The 12,974-nt window shown below is 42.7% G+C and overlaps 1 protein-coding gene across 2 annotated transcripts in view; it reads right to left on the reverse strand.

The window, feature by feature from the left end:
• The window catches only part of ANTXR1 (ANTXR cell adhesion molecule 1), a 223,709-nt gene that overhangs the window by 153,904 nt on the left and 56,831 nt on the right, over positions 1 to 12,974 (reverse strand). For both annotated transcript variants that reach the window (XM_078056455.1, XM_078056456.1), the window contains exons 4-8: positions 9,553 to 9,634; positions 8,942 to 8,975; positions 7,642 to 7,721; positions 4,799 to 4,867; positions 3,023 to 3,103 (exon numbers count right to left, since the gene is read on the reverse strand). In XM_078056455.1, coding sequence (XP_077912581.1) covers positions 3,023 to 3,103; positions 4,799 to 4,867; positions 7,642 to 7,721; positions 8,942 to 8,975; positions 9,553 to 9,634 — 346 coding nt within the window. The remainder of the gene's footprint in view (positions 1 to 3,022; positions 3,104 to 4,798; positions 4,868 to 7,641; positions 7,722 to 8,941; positions 8,976 to 9,552; positions 9,635 to 12,974) is intronic.

Below are 12,974 nucleotides of genomic sequence, written 5' to 3' on the forward strand. Positions count from 1 at the left end.
TAGCCAACTTGAGGCCATAATTATTTCTGTCTTGAGAAAGATGAGCCCCGCCGCGCTTGTCCCTGTTTCTCTGTCTACGCAAATGAATTAATAACTGCCATAAACATGGATTTCAAGTGTTGGAAGGATCGCAACCACAAGTGTTAACTCCCAGATAAAAAGCTCATAAGAATGTTATCATTCAGCTCAAGTTTGGAGACTGGAGTCTCAAATTATTATTTTTTTCCCAATTTTTGGGAGACCATTTTGCTGAAATTCCTGAAACATCTTTAGAGTTATTTCCATTTAGGGGTGGGAAGAGCTTTCCAAACATCTGGGGGCTCACATCGAGCTTGGGTGAGTTGCTAAGGTAGAAATAGTCAAGGACAACACCAGTGTATGCAGATAAAATGATTCTGATTATTCTGCCTCTTGAGTGATGTGGCACATGGCTCCTAAGAACCTTTGAACAGGTAAGAGTCGTCCCTGTTCAGAATCCAGCTATCTGAAAGCAAGACTGTGCACTCATGCTGCAGTAGGCTCCTGCCTCTAGATCCCCCCATTTTTCTTCCTATATACGGATACCACCATCAGATTCTCTTCTTAAATATCACTTGTTAGATGTTCCAAATGTTTCAGTGATTACACCCACGGAGTTGGAATCAAAACCCCTTCAAGGCTCTTATCAGTCTGGTTCCAAACCAATGTCTAGGCTTGTTTCTTACTACTCCTGATCCTTTACCAAACTCTCCCCCCAGACAGATAGCCATTATTATTATTGTCCTCGGAGTATGCTTTTCCCTTTTCCAGCTTTTGGGCTGGGGTCATGTCATCTCTTCCCTGGTGCTACCCATCATTCCTCCTGGGTCTTTCATAGATTTAGGTCTGTCCCACTTTCTCATGAAGGCTCCAGCCCACAATAATCCACCTCTGAGCTTCATGATCAGCCCCAAATCATGTTTTGCGCCATTTGGGTATTGTTTTATGTCTATTGCAGTCCTTGTTGCTTATGTTGGCAAGTATGCCACACTGATCCCAGAAATTATTTGGAGCAGGGGCCCCTCACCTGGGGATCTAGTATTGGGACTGATAATTCTCTCTCTCAATAATTTCCACTCCCTGGTGAAAGTAGTTTGAGTTGGTTTCTGTTCCTTATCAACAAATACCTCTTGAATAAGATGACCATCATCTGTACATATTTAAGGTAGGAGTTCCTTACCTGAGGTGAGATTATTTTTCACAATTCTGAAAATTTAAGGTCACATGTATCAATGTTCTGAAAGTGCCCCTGGGGCATTTATTTAAAAAAAACCCAACAGATTTAAAAGACACAGATTTCTGGGCACCATCTCATACTGTCTGCAATAGAATCTCTGGGGATAGGACTTGGGAACTGGTATTTTAAGCAAGGTTCCCAAGTGTTTTTTAAGTATATTCAAGAAAATCTAGAGGATTGGAGGAAACTGACACTAATGTCCATTATATGATGAGGAAGGAAAGTGAAGGAGGAGGTAATTCATATGTCTTGAGTACCTATTACGTGCCTGGAAAAATATTAGGTAATTTCACCAGTGTTATCTCTTATAATCCTCAAACAGGCAGGTGATGTAAGTCTTACCATCAATCCCTTTTTACAAATAAGGAAACATGTGAGATAACTCATCCAAGGATCTATAAATGGTAAGTCGTTGGGCCAGCATTTAAATTCTGGGATGACCAGCTCCAAAGTTCTTCTCACCCCACAGGAGTTCTTAGCAAACCTTGGAGGGAGTGAAAGCGGGCATGGAAGTACACTGGAGTTTTCCTAGGTCAGTCTGGGAGAGCTGGGCAGATCCTGGTTCTGGCTGGTAACCCCTGGATTAAGACCCCCTTGATATCTGAAGGGGATAGTGACCCTCTGAGCTCTGAATTTGCATCCTGGACCCTGGAGCCTGGTGAGCTTCTACTGGAGAAACTGCTGGCCATCTGCCCAATCACAAAACCTAAAGGTAGAGGAGACAGTGCTTCTGGACTTCATCACAGGTGCGGCCCACACACTGGCCTTCTGGCTGGGGCTTTAAAGATCAGCATAATAAATAAATAAATAAATAATAAATAAATAAATAAATAAATAAATAAATAAATACCATTATCATCCAATATTCCGGCTGGACCAAGGGCCTGGCCTATGTATGGAGGGTGGAAAAGAGAGGCCGATTCTGTTCCCTGACAGGAAAGGGGGGCTAAAAAACCCATTTGTGTGTGTGGGATTGTTCCATCCAACCCAGGTTGGGGTGGAAAGAAGGGATCGTGATTGAAAACCTTGAAGAAGAGTGAATCCCTCATATTTGGGGACCATAGGTTTAAAGTTGTGGTTCCAGTAAAGTTCCCTGGGAAGATCTTAAAAATCCTGCTCCAGATGACCTCAGTAGGCAGCCAAGGTAAAGAACCACTGGTCGAAAGTACCTCTGATGGTCAAGAGATACAGACTGAGCCTGCCGGTGCTCTAGAAGGCAGCTTGCAGTCAGTCATGGTTGGAAAAGCTGAGGTCAGGTGCACACCATCAAGCGATGTTTCCAGTATGAGAACTGGAACTATCTGAAATTTGGTTTGCTGCCAGACCAGGGTTCCCTTTAATTTTTTTTTTTAAAGATTTTATTTATTTGAGAGAGAGACACAGTGAGAGAAGGGAACACAAGCAGAGGGAGTGGGAGAGGGAGAAGCAGGCTTCCCGCGGAGCAGGGAGCCCCATGCGGGGCTCGATCCCAGGACGCTGGGATCATGACCTGAGCCGAAGGCAGACGCTTAACGATTGAGCCACCCAGGCGCCCACTCCCTTCAATTTTTAATTTATCTTGTAGGGTCAACTGGCACAGGAGAACGAGAAAAGAAACGTGTGGAAGGCAGGAGGGAGAAGTGGGACATGATAGATAACAAAGATAGGCAAAGGAATGTTGTCTCAAGCAGAGAACACCAGCCTTTGAGGGAGGGGACTGGGCAATTTTTAGTGGATCGGGGGCAGAGGGTGCCCAAGGTCCAGTTTTAGAGGAAGGGCTCTACTCACTGAGTGGATGATGCCTTGCAGAGCCTGAAAGCCGTCATTCACGGGAAACACGTGGTCCTTGCTGTCCGCAATCCGGGCCAGCTGAGAACACAGCAAACACACAAACACACATGGAGATGTGTCAGGCTTGGCTGCAGAGAACTGAGTCCAGGGGGCTCCATCATCGACTTTTAGAACCCAGAGGAACCTGAGGCCTTGGGCCTCACTGAAAAGCCCTCGGTAGTAATGAGCTTACCAGCGGCCTTTCTGGAGCGGGCCTAGAGGGTCAGCTCCAGCTTTTACATTTGTTTTAATACTTTTCTCCTTGGGAGCAGCGGTAAGATTGCTCAGCTAGATGAACATTTGGCCTGGGTGGATGTATTTATGGATTTGGGGGCAGGCCATTGGCTCATTTTTCTCCCATTCACTCAAATTTCTGTTGGCAACTGTATCTGAATCGAACAGACTCAGGTTTCCTTTCAGAGCAACTTTAAAAATAAATTTAAGTTTTGGTGTTGGGCGAAGCCAATGAATGGAGCCCCTTCCCTTTTGCTCAAATTACTCATTGAGGAGAGGACCCCTGCAATTGGTTTGGCTCTCTTGTTTCACAGAACAGAGGACAGGAGAAAGAAGAATCTGATCTGTGGACTTTTCTACTCCAAATCTATAGTTCTGTGCCTGCCACCATCATGGTCAGTGCCATGACCTTCCCTGATGGCAAAAGTAACACATAACCAATGGGAAGTTTCAGAAAACCCAGGAGTGTTAACAAGAAAAAAAGTTACTCATCTATCTATCTATCTATCTTCCCCCTACCATTTTTCTATTATTAATTTGATATACTATGTAGTCTTTCATACTTTCCCTCCCCAAATACACACATTTATTTTAAAAGTGGACTCAGACTATCCCCACTGTTTTGTAACCCTATTTTATTCACCTAATATCATAAGCATTGTCCCATGTCATTAAAACAAAAAGAAATGATGACCTACATTGAGGAACAGTTATGTAGGTTGTTAGCAAAATGTCACAATTTGCATACCTATACTTGTACATTCTTTTTGCCCACTTGCCAATTATGACTGACACTGAACAACATGGGTTTGACCTGAGCAGGTCTACCTACACGCGGATTTTTTTCAATAAATACAGTAAAATACTGTAAATGTCTTTTCTCTTCCTTATGATTTTCTTAGTAACATTTTCTTTTGTCTGGCTTACTTCGTTATAAGAATAGAGTATATAATGCATATAACATACAAAATATGTGTTAATCAACTGTTTATGTTATTTCCAGTCAACAGTAGGCTATTAGTAGTTCAGTTTTTGGGGAGTCAAAAGCTGTCAATGGATTTTTGACTGTGTAGGGGGGCTGATATCCTATCCCTGCAGTGTTCAAGGACCAACTGTATATTTACTTTTGTATTGAAAATGCACTGAATTTCTAATGGGAGAAGAGGGATGTTTGACATTCAAGCCAAATTAGATTCATTAAACTAAATGAAAAAGAAAAACAAACAATCAACAAGTTTTCTAATGTTATTCAGATCTGTTTTGACACCTTGGCAATTTAACATCTACCAAGAAAGTCAACCAAAGAAGATACTGCCTGGATAGTCTGCATTCACAGCCCCCAAATGCATTGGCTTGGCTTCACGTCCCTTACACATCCAATAATTCTTGCTTGCTCAACGTTTATGGAAAAATAACCTATTTAAGGGGTGTTTGTGCTGCTGCACTGAATACACATGTGCTCTATCATTCACAAGCTCCCAGACCTGAAGAAATCCATACCTGTGTTTCATTGAAATCCTTCACACCGACACAGTAAACAATGGCACCAAGATCTCGGGATCTGTTAGCCTGGGTCAATGGAGAAAAGCCATTAGACAGAGAAGTGGCAAATATACTCCTTTTGGATTAACCAGACTAACTTCCATGATCAGGTATTTATTGAGCGCCTACTATGTGCCAGGTACCACAATGGAGAGGGCAATCCCTGTTCCCAAGGAGCTCACCCTCTAGTAAACAGCACATTCTACCGTGATGTATGAGGGACATGAGAGGAGTGATTAGCCTAATGGGATGTGTTGAGAAAGAGCGTTGGAAGTAGTCTTGATGGAGGGATTTGAAAGATGAGGGGAGGAAAAGGGAACAGTAGGCTAGGATAAGCCTATTAAATATTTTTGGGGGGGACTCCTGGGTGGCTCAGTCGGTTCAGCATCTAGCTCTTGATTTCGGCTCAGGTCATGATCTCAGGGTCCTGAGATCGAGCCCTGCATTGGGCTCCGTGCTCAACGCAGAGTCAATTTGGGATTCTTTCCCCTCCCTCTCTCTCCCCCCAGCTCCTCCCCCTGCTTGCTCTCTCTCTAAAATAAAAATAAATAAATAAAATCTTAAAAAAATATTCTGGGGAAATGATTATTCCATTCCTCTGAAGAATTTTTATTGACATACTTTTCTTCCTTTGTTATAGCAGCATGGTATAATAGAAAGGATGTGGCCTTTGGAACCCGTTATACCTAGTTTTGGCTTTGCCCTGTAAAGTGTTTGGGGATTCAATGAGATAACATATTCAGAGCTCCTAATACAAGGCCTAGAACAACGCAGATGCTTATAAATGTCAGCACCCTTTGTGAATAAGGCCCTTTTCATTCCCACAGAGTACACTGGTTTAATGGTATGGGAATTATGGTCTATATTCGAGTAAGGGAACCCATGACCTTCTCTACAATTAAGAATCGAGAGGGCAACATAATGAATAACATCCAGGTTTTGGCTTGATTTTAATATTTGATTTATTAAAGGCTCTGATATCTTATTTTCAGGTTCTTCTGTGTTTCAGAATAGAAAATAAAATTTGGAAATCATTGGAATATACAGTAGGTGCTTAATAAATAATTGATAGTAAACACATAGTAGGTGCTCAGTGTATGCATATTGATTTGAATTGTGTTCCTCCTCCACCCCTCGCTTTAGTATTCAAACCCACTTGTGACTGAAACATTCTGAAACACTGAATTTTAGAAGAAACACATATTTTTTCCCTTCATTTTAAAAATATGCTTTGCTGCTTTAAGGATAAAACTAACTTTTAGACACAGTCTATCTCTAGCCTTATCTGTAGTAACTTCTTTGACTCTTTCTCTCTAATTGGGCTTTATATAGGATTCTCAAAAACGGAAAAATTCATTTCTTTATGTATCTTGAGCTTTATCTTTCTTTTTCAGAAAGCCTCCTTCTCTTGGCGCTGGCACTCCAAATATTTTTCCAAGTTTGTACGCGCCATACCTAAAATTCTTTTCTACTAACCCGTATTTTAAGCCTCTGACATCCATCATTTATTTCATATTCAGTTATTTCCTTATTAGGGTTTTTACTTTATTTGACTGTTGTGCAGCACCCAAAATAAGCCATTCTGCGTTCCCACTGTATCGTTAGTTTCAACTTTAGACTAGGGGAGTATATTATTTTCCAAATGCTCAGGCAGGGTCTGTCACATTTACTTGTGTGCTTCCCCAGTGCAAATGATCTTTTGTACTAGTTATGGGTAGGGGAGAAGTAGTGTGTTTACCTACAGCATTTCCTCATGCCCTTCGCCAGCAGAGGCTTCAAAAGCAGCATTACATCCTCCCGTGGTAAGCACCATGCGGGCAGCAAACGTACCTTCTTCACCTGTTTCCCTAGTATCAGGCAAAGTGCCCAGCACATGCGGTGCACTCAGTTAGCACTGAATGAATGAATGAATGAATGAATGATTGTTTGCCAAGGGAGCTGAATTTAAATCAAATAATAGTCAAGAGCTTGAGGTAAGTGTCAGGCTCTGATTAACTCCTCCCCCAGAGGCCAGCATTTCCTTCCTCACTGCCTGTCTTTTTCCTTATTGTGTTTCTCTCTAACTTTGTCAGTAATGGTGAACTAGTTTCTTGGGCCAATTATACATGTGGCTCAAATCTCAGACTGGAAAGGAAAGGATTTCCTAAATATAAATATTATTTTTCAATTCCCGAATAAACCTCTTTTTCTGAAACTCTTTATACAAACTGGAAGCTTCGTTTAGAGAGAATACTCTCACTTGCTTTAAGGAATACTTTTTTTCGAGAACATAAAGAAAAGGAAGGAGAAATACTGTAGGAGCGATTGCAATTTACTTTGCTACCAATTAATATTCAACTTTGATTCTCGGAGTGAGAATCTCAATGATTAATACCTTCTGACCAGACTGGTTCTTACATATTTCAAGTGATTCTTTCCCCTCCTCCTGTTTTTAGCAGAAATGGGGGAAAAACGGCACCGTTTTTGTTTGAAAGTGATATGTAGTTATTTCAAAACTGCTAGATAAATATAGTGCTTTCAATCAAGTCATGGTAAGCAACTTTTATCCCTCAAAACCCAGAGTAACAGGCAAATATTTTGAAAGGGGGAAAAACATCTACCATGTGTAAGACGTGAGAGTTCACTTTAAAAATATGAATTATTATTATTATTTTTTTACATATGAGACACTATTTTACCCCGGGGGTTTTACAAAGAACACCTAATCGTGTTGTCTGAGTAGAAAGAGTGCAGTCCGTTTCTGAGGAGGAAGGAGCCCTGTTTCCATATCTGTGTTAGATATAGGCCAGGCCATCGCTTACCTCCCTCTCTGAATAGAAAAAGAGATCTTCATGGAGTTCCCCATCGGTCAAAGCAATGATGACGCTGGCCGTCCTGTATCCTGCTCAACACAACACAGACCCACTCAATCCATCTTGCCGCACTCAGGGAAACCCCCTCTCAGTCCTGGGGGTTGATGTCTCATAAACTCAACCACCCGAGGTCAATCTTATGAGAACCAGCAACTTTTCTTTTGGGACTAGAAGCACCTCCAACACGAAGAAGAAGAATGCATCTGTGGGGACTGACTCTGGGGCGGGGGGAGAGGGGGTAGTTTTGCTTGTGGGTTTCTCAGTCTTCTCTCCAGAAACGGCCAAGCCTGCTGGAATGGTCACTGGACTGATAGCTGGGAGTAGCTCCAGTGAATCAAACTTCTATGATTTTCTATTAACAGTCCATGTGACTGAGGTTAAGGCCTGGGGGCAAACTCTACCACATGGGCTGTTCAGGAGTCCTCACAGGCCACAGTGGACCATACCCCTCACCCCTTGAAGAACTGGGCAAGGAGAAATAGTCGTGATTTATAAGCTGAGTGGAAATATACCAGCTGGGAAAACCTACTAGAATTCTTTCAGTGATTTTTAGACTTCTAACATGGCTGAGGATTGGTTTATATTAACAAGCCTTAGCGTTGATATTGGGTCTGTTCTATTTGTCACAGTTGAGAGGGAAATAGGAAGCAGACACCTCTACAGGCCTGGGAGAAAATCCCCACTGTAATACTGAATCTCTTTCAAAAGATTTGCCTCAGATAAAGAAAGGCTATCCATGAAAGACACTGTAGTAATAGTAACAACAGCTAAAATCATAGTAAGAAGTATATTTTCTATACGTTAAGTACATTGTATACATTTTTTTTTTCATTTAAATGAAGCCAACTTTAAACCACACTGGTATCTTCATCTTAATATCATATCCAATCACAGTAATGAAGTGGCTTGGAGCTTGGGGGAGGACAAAAAAGATTAAATTTGACATGAAAATCCAAGACTTTACTAACCTATCCAAGTACTTATTAATTTAACGAATTCAGCATGCAAAGCTGTTCACGGACATTATAGACTGTGGCCCATGATGGGCTCCTCATTACTTTTATGTAACTTTTTTTTGGCATCAACAGGACAGTGGACTTTGACCTGGTACATGTCATCTTGTCTTCTTTGTGATGAGGTGTGGAGGATTATGGACATCACATTTATCTTTTGTAACGTGAAGATACTGAAGCACTTTTTCAGGCCAACACAGAAAAAAAAAGTTTGATAATTCATATTATAGTCTTACCTTGACTGTTTTCATAATAAATCTGCTCGCTGGCCTGAAAAACACACGGAAGAGACATTAGACCTAGAGCCACTGTGTGCTATTCCAAATACCATAGTGGGCAGTGGGTTCTGGGGCTGGCTATGTAGGCCGGCTCAGTCTTGATTCTTTATGTAACCCACCCAGGCTTTGCTCAAATACCAATGGTTGGCATTCATCTAAAGTTACCTTGACATTTAACCAATGTACTTGTGAACATGGATCCATGTCTTGCTTCTCACAGACTGGGACTTGTTTTCCCTATGACTGAAGTCACTGACGTTCTGTCTCAACCACTCACGCACCATATAGAAAAGTTTACCTTGGAAATGTCGGGGACTTGCGTGTGGCATGTTTCATGAGTGTCAGCCAAGCATTAGCTAACAAGCCCTTTGTCGGTGTCAGGGAGGGAGCGAGGAAATTCACTTCTCTGGGATAGAGTTATCAGTGTGCAAGCTTGTGGGAAGATTGTTTTTACTTTCTTGCTCTTGGAGGTTGTTCAGTTACATGTGTCTTATCTCATCGGCCATCCTTATGTTGATGTTTCTCTATCACAACTTTACATTTAGAGTTGGAAACCATTTTAAAATTACCCTTTCAAATCCTTCATGCATGTAAGTGTCTCCTCCTGGCAGGACCTTCTGGAGTTCTTCTAGGCCCTGACGGATCTGTTCCCTGAAATCCAAAGACACCCTGTTAGTCTTATTAGAGCATTTTACACTTTGCTGTGGAGAGACATATGCATTAATCTTTTTTTTGTGGCTCCTGCGATAGTACCCCCACGTCCCCCAAAAGCCTATTAGAGGGAAAGTCTTTGTAGCACATTATCCATTCAGGGTCAGCCATAAGGGAGGATGAGTGAAATCTCAGGCGAAGGGACCCTTTTGCAGGAATATCCACCCACTCACAAGAGTTTTCCGCCCCTTAACAGGACAAAGTTTTCATTCTACATTGGAAATGAGTCCTAAAATGCAACTGCTCCGAAGGGGATGACACGACAACTCAGGCAACTTTATATCAAGATGCAAACAGCTCACGTGAGCCAGAAAGAGGGGAGTACCAAGAACCCAGGGCAAGGCCACCGCAAGGAGCGAAGGTGGGACGGGCAGGTGTCGGGAGCAAACTCTGCCGCCTGCACGGATGTGCCAAAGGAAACCGTGTAGTCAGCTTTGAAAATAAAAGCTCAGGCAATCTACGCTTTCCAGGACAACCGAGAGTGTTTTCTGTGGGCTGGTGTCCATGTTTTCTTACTCTGGTTGCTCAGGGTGGTGGTGGGGGAGGCAGGAAGAGGAAGTGGGTTATGGCACTGGGAAAGGGTCCAGCTGGTGATGGGAAATGTGGATGGTCTGGGGACTGAAGAGAATCTTTGTAGACCATTCTCTCTGGGATGTAAGATGTCCACACCCACATTTCTGTCTTTTAAATAGCTCCATACCATGCCCAAAGGGCAAAAAAAGTTAATTTCTGAAGAAACATTAACCTTATTCCTAATCTGCAAGCCTACAAAAGGGTTTGTAATTATCTCTCACCGGGGCCTCTTTAGGGACAGAGGCGGAGTTGCACTATGTAAATTAGGAAGGCAAGCTCCTTTTGAGTAAGGAAAGAACCTCCCATTTACTGAGCTTCCGCTATGCACAAGGCCCTGCTCAAGGTTTTCTGATTTTATGTTCTCAGTAACTGCTCAAGGTGGGCATTATTGCTCTCCTACAACAGGCGAGAAAATGTGGTTCAAAGACGTTAAGCAGGAGAGCAGACTTGAAATCAAATCGGACTGACTCAAAAATGGCTCTCTACTCTGCCCAGCATTCTCCTTCAGTTCAGTGCTGGAGAAGTGGGAGATTTCAGTAACACTTGATTAATGAGGAGCGATGGTAATTTCTAACACTGTCTGAGTAGTCACTGTGTGCCAACCCCTGTTAGAAATACACCACCTATAATTAATTCACTTATTATCTTAAGAAAGCTCTTTGAGGTAGATATACTGTTATGTCCATTTCACAGATAAGGAAACTGAGTCACAGAGTGGCTAAGGAACTTGCCCAAAGTCCCTCGACTACTAAGTGGCAGAGGTTGAATTTGAAACCCAGAGGCCCTGTTCTCCATCACTATGTTAAACCGTTTCTCCTTGAATGAATGAACAAAATTCATTACTGTCTTATCCCGGCAATTGCTTGGGGAAGAAGTTTAGTGCAAAATTAACTTTCTGTTAAAACTGATGCAATGCGGCGGCCATGGATGAGGCTGGATTGCCAAGATGTTGGAAGTTTTAAAAGACAAACCAAACAGGGGTTCGCCTGAGCCTGTCCCTGGCCTGGGTTGTTGATGCTTCTCAAGTGGAATATTTAAGACCAAGTAACTCAGACTTTGGGAAATGTTCTGACTATTGTTTGCTTTTCTTACCAGTGCCTAGATATCAGACCACGTGCCCAGCTGCCCAGGTCAGAAACCAGAAGCCTTCCTGGTCCCTCTGCCTTCACTCTCCTCTCTCCTGCTCCCCCTACATAATCTATCATCGAGTCCATCAGTTCTATTCTAGACATTCGTAAAACTGACTACTTTTCTATCTCTTCTGCCAATGCCACGGTCTGAGCCATCATCATCTCTTGCTTAGACCACTAAGACAGTCACTTGCTATCTTTTGACTGTCCTTTTGCCCTTCTTCCATTCATTCTCCACATGGCTGTTACAATGTTGTTAAAATATAGGTTAAAACATGCCGAATCATTCACTCCCCTGCTCCAAACCCTTCAATAGCTGTTGGGTTACACTTGGTATATATCTGAAAAACTTGCCAAGCCTTCCAGTGCCTACATGGGATGGTTCCTCTGCCTCCCTGTCCCGCCTCACCTGTACCACTCTGCTCCCACTCTCCTCGCTTGAGCTCCCTTGGTCTTCCCAAGCAACTTTCTCCAACAGGCCTTTCACACCTGCAATCATTGCTGCCTGTGGACTGGGGCTACCATTGCCCAGCCCTTCACTGGGCTAATTCTTACCCAGCCTTCAGTCCCAACCTAAATGTCAATTGCTCAAAGTAGCCTTACTTGACTTCCCCTATTTAGACTAACTCCCTCAATTAGGCTTTCTCATGGCACCCAACAATTTTGTAACTAATAACATTTGATTATGTACTAATTTGTTTAGCTACCTCCTTCACCATTTCGAGGCTCTGAACTCCATGAGGGCTGGGCCTTGTCTGTTTTTGTCCCCGCTATATCTTCTGTGCTTACTACAGTGCTTGGAACAGAACAAACATTCAATAAATATTTACTGAAGACGTTAATCATCCTAGGAAGAAGTCAGTCTTGGGGGCACGGATGAGCTTCATGTGGACATGTGGAGGGAGGCCAGGCAGAAGCTGACTTGATAATTGATCCTAGATCTGTGCCTATGTGGTGGTTAGAAACAATTCTCTGTTGTACCCCTTTATATTGCCCCCAGTATTTCAATAACTCCTATCAAAAGGCATAGTTTAATTTTAACTCTGTCGTTTGGTGATAAGAAAGGGTATATATCTGTGCATTAGAAGGAGGGATAAAGATGAGAGCTGTGTCCCTCATTGGGAAGGGAGAGGGTGACATTATAAGAGGGCAGCACTGCCCTGTTGGTCAGCAGTTTCAAGAGGGAAAGGACACTGGCAAGGCGGCAAGAGGGTGAGGCTGGGATATGGGACTGAGGTTGGGACAGGGAAATGGGGGTTTGTTCCTGAGGACACAGAGGTGGCACATGGAACACTTCAGAATAGCTGGGGGCACTAAAGAGGAGGGGGCTAATTTCTGACAATTAGGTGAGAAGAGATTGGGCATTAAAAGTAAATGGGAAGAGAAAAGCAAATGTGGCATTATCTTTGCAAAGTTCGGGACATTTCGGCAACACTAAAATTGGAATCTTGTGTTAAGACTGAAGCTTAAAAAAAGGCATATTGGGGGTGTGGAAAAGGTTCCTTGGCTTCACTGTATTTTTTTCTCTGCCAAATAAAGTCTGGGAACTGGGGTGTTTTCTCTAAGCCTATTTCCTT

This window comes from Halichoerus grypus, chromosome 10 (genome assembly GCF_964656455.1).
Source record: "Halichoerus grypus chromosome 10, mHalGry1.hap1.1, whole genome shotgun sequence".
In the NCBI taxonomy this organism is placed as follows: Eukaryota; Metazoa; Chordata; class Mammalia; order Carnivora; family Phocidae; genus Halichoerus; species Halichoerus grypus.